The sequence below is a fragment of the Amblyomma mixtum genome, chromosome 10 (assembly GCF_055824585.1).
Source record: "Amblyomma mixtum isolate Tamu chromosome 10, ASM5582458v1, whole genome shotgun sequence".
Taxonomy (NCBI): domain Eukaryota; kingdom Metazoa; phylum Arthropoda; class Arachnida; order Ixodida; family Ixodidae; genus Amblyomma; species Amblyomma mixtum.
Window position 1 is genome coordinate 52621113 of NC_143021.1, and position 3334 is coordinate 52624446.

Here is a 3334-nt window from a genome sequence, read left to right on the forward strand (position 1 = left end):
CAGTGAGCGTAGTGATGCTGATGATTAATCACTTGTTGTAAGGTGCTTATTCAAGTGTATTTCGACAGCTTCTCTGACAGCACAGCGCACATCTCCCTAATATCTAAACTTAACACGATGATAAAACCCGTAGGCATACTTCCCTATCCCCATCCCATGCGGGTATGCCAGCCAGCCTTGGAATTTTATTCCAAATAAATACTATGCCTCTACTCATATAGCACATGCCAAGTTAGCAGCGGCTTTTTTTTTCACTTCCAGGCTTTGCATCGCTTCGCCGGGTTCATGCGCGAGCCTGGCTTGCAATAAAAGGCGTCCGCAAAAGCGGGCAGGTTCATTAGGGGCACGTTAACGCGCCATGGAGCAGGCGTAATGTGGAACTTGCGCTGCTGCTGCCACAGCTCTTCATCCCTGAAGTCACAGTGGGCGGTGGCAAAGTTGTAAAAAAACATCTGGTCTAGCGTCAGCGAATCTCCATGAGGCTGCGCACCACTGGATCCAGACACGTTCGCGCTGTCGTAAATCGTCTTCGCATCTCTGTAGAGCCGAAAAAGCAGGTATGCGACAGCGTTATCCACAAAGTTCATCTCCAGGGAGCGTATCCTTGTGCCTTCTGCCAGGGGCACTTCGTGCTGAGATTCGATGCACGTGCTGATGTTTTCGTATGCCTCCAGTGTCCCGATGCTCCACCAGAAGCGGGACCGAAGCTCGGCGTCCACCGAAGAGCCACTCCTGGCGAGCGCTTCCACGAGACCACGCATCATGCCTGCCGCCACCGCACCGTACAAGACAGGTTCGACGACGTTGCTGAGCTGACTGACAAATGCAACCGTCGCGTGTGAAACAACCAGGTTTCCGGTGTGCTGAAGCTCGTAGCCAGGCCGGAAAGCCGTCAGGGTGTAACGGTTATCATAGGCTCGAGACGTCGCTCTTCCCCAAGCGTCCCAGTATGCCGCCGAAGCCACGGAATAGAAGAAGAACGCGACGCGTGGGAGCGGATGTTGAAGCCACGGGCGATCTACGTACTTTCCGCTCTTAACTAGAGGTGGTAGCGTCATATTCGGCGGAACGGAATTGCGCCTGTAGAGTTCGTACTCCACCAGATTGCATTGGGCTCCAAACTCAAAGCGCATGGCGCGTAGTTTCCGCAACGCCGTGTCCTTGTCGAGAGGGTCAAACCAGGAGCGATCGGAGTCGACCAACCCGGCGATCACGTGCCTTGAAACGTTGAAAAGCAGGCCCAGCTGTATGTCCATATGGCTCCGCGGAGTCGTAGCAAACTCCTTGCCCAACGTGAGCTTGGAAGCAATACCGGTGCCATATCTAAACAGCTTTTCCGTCAGCGACAGACAAGCAGCCTGCCGCTCGCCGAGGTCTGGGACATCATAATCATGGGTAAATTGGAGCAAGTATTCAGCGTCCTGTCCCAACACTGGCGCAAGCTCGACGGTGGCCTTGTAGGCCATGTAGTTAGCGACAGTGGCATCCCAGGCGCCACTGAGCACGGAGACCATGTTTCGAAAGAATACGGGGTCACCCATGACGACTTTTGTGTCGTTTCCGATGCTGCCATTCGCGCTGGCAATGAGCGAGTTGAAATAGGCGGGCCAATCCCAGTTGTCGGAGAGAAAGAGGTCGTCAAGCGACGCGTGCTTTTCTCGGGGAGGCACCATGAGCTCTTCGTCCGAGGCCAGCATGAAGCTCTCGAGTCTCTTCTCCAGCTGCATTATCTTCCTGGCCGCTGGCCGGGTGTTTTCCAGGGTGCAGAGACTCAGCGTCTTGGCGACGAAGTCGACGTACGTCGAATCAGCTGAATCCACGAAGTTTGTGAGAAAGCGCCGGTACAGCGTTTGCGGAGCCGACAGAACGATGTCAAAGCTGCCCGCCTCACTCGGTTCGTTTCGTCGCAGCACCTTGACCTTGAATAAAGGATGGAGGGCCAGGTGTCTGTCTCCGGCGGCAACCACGGGGGCGAGCTGGCCTCGGGCGATTGTTTTTACGGGAAAAGAACCGTTGAGACCGATCGCCTCGAAGATTTCTCCGAGCTCGGCCGAGATGTTCGCCCTGGGGCCCGTGGCGTTGCGGCAGGCGTCGTAGACCCACATCATCCGCGACAGGAAGTTGTCCTCGGTGGGCTTTCCCTTCAGCTGTACGAAATAGTGGAAGAAGCGCTCAATGTCAACCATGAGTTGCGTGGTGCTGAGCTCTGCGAACGGCCTGGTCGACGCGGTGCCCATTCGGAACCAACGCACAGCGTTGCAGGCGTGCGCGTAAAAGTCGTCGCACGGGTCCCTGGTCGCGTCGGCGGCGCGGAGGATGTAGTCCCTGTTCCACTGGCAGAGCTGCGAGCGGCACCCGCCGTCGGCCAGCTTGGACCTGGAGAGCTGAACGTGCCTCTCGAGACCACGCTGGTGGGAGCCCCGTTCGACGGGGGCAGCGCGCATCCGGGCAGTGTAGACGACGCCGGTGACTCCGAGCAGGATGGTGCATCCGGCGGTAGACAACAACACCACGGCGAAGGCAGGCACAGTGGCTCCGTTGCTCGGTCCACACTGCGAAGCGCTGGCCGGCCGAGGAAAGGGCCGCCCCTCACGTCGCTCGTCGTGGTTTCGCATGGCAGAATACCGGTGGTATCAAGGCTGTACTCTGGACGCCGAAGAGCAGCGAAGCAGGCGCTGGCTAGGTAGGACCACGGGGCATGCTCTACTGCACGAGCAGGTGTTCTTCTTCCTCTTAAAACATGTGTGACATGGCGCGCAGTTGTCTTGCGGGTGTCTTTTTCATTTCATTAGTGTCATTTTATTTGTGGAACGTGGTTGTCTTCCTTCAGTGCATGCTTTTCCTCATCTATTAGTTATGTGATTGTATTTCTGTTATCATGTGTACTGGCGGCCAAATGAGCAGAAGTTATTGTGTTCCCCCCTGCAATAATGCCCTCGGACGCTGCAGGTATCTGTAATAAATAAATAAATAAATAAATAAATAAATAAATAAATAAATAAATAAATAAATAAATAAATAAATAAATAAATAAATAAATAAATTACACATACCCACATTGGGTGATTGGCCAAGGTGCAGTGGCATAAACAACGTGTTCTTCTTAGCCCAATACCATCTTCTTCATTGTCTTGGTTTTGGCTGGAAGGAATAATTGTTACTGCTATACTAGAGCTTTTTAGGTGGCATCGCTAAAAGGGCGCAATCCCTCAAGAAATAAATTAGTGCTCATTTTGTGCAATATCATCAAAATTTTACAACCGTAAACGTGCTCTATGGCGACTTTATCTCCTTCTCTATAGAGAGGAGTGTAAATGAAAAGAAAAAGACGCCA

At 53.4% G+C, this 3334-nt stretch overlaps 1 protein-coding gene across 1 annotated transcript; it reads right to left on the reverse strand.

Annotated features, from left to right (window-relative positions):
• Positions 1 to 251: 251 nt before the first annotated feature.
• LOC149325796 (neprilysin-2-like) lies at positions 252 to 2615 on the reverse strand. Its single transcript, XM_089564387.1, has one exon. The coding sequence runs from the start codon at positions 2613 to 2615 to the stop codon at positions 252 to 254; it is 2364 nt and encodes a 787-aa protein (XP_089420513.1).
• Between the last annotated feature and the right edge of the window lie 719 nt (positions 2616 to 3334).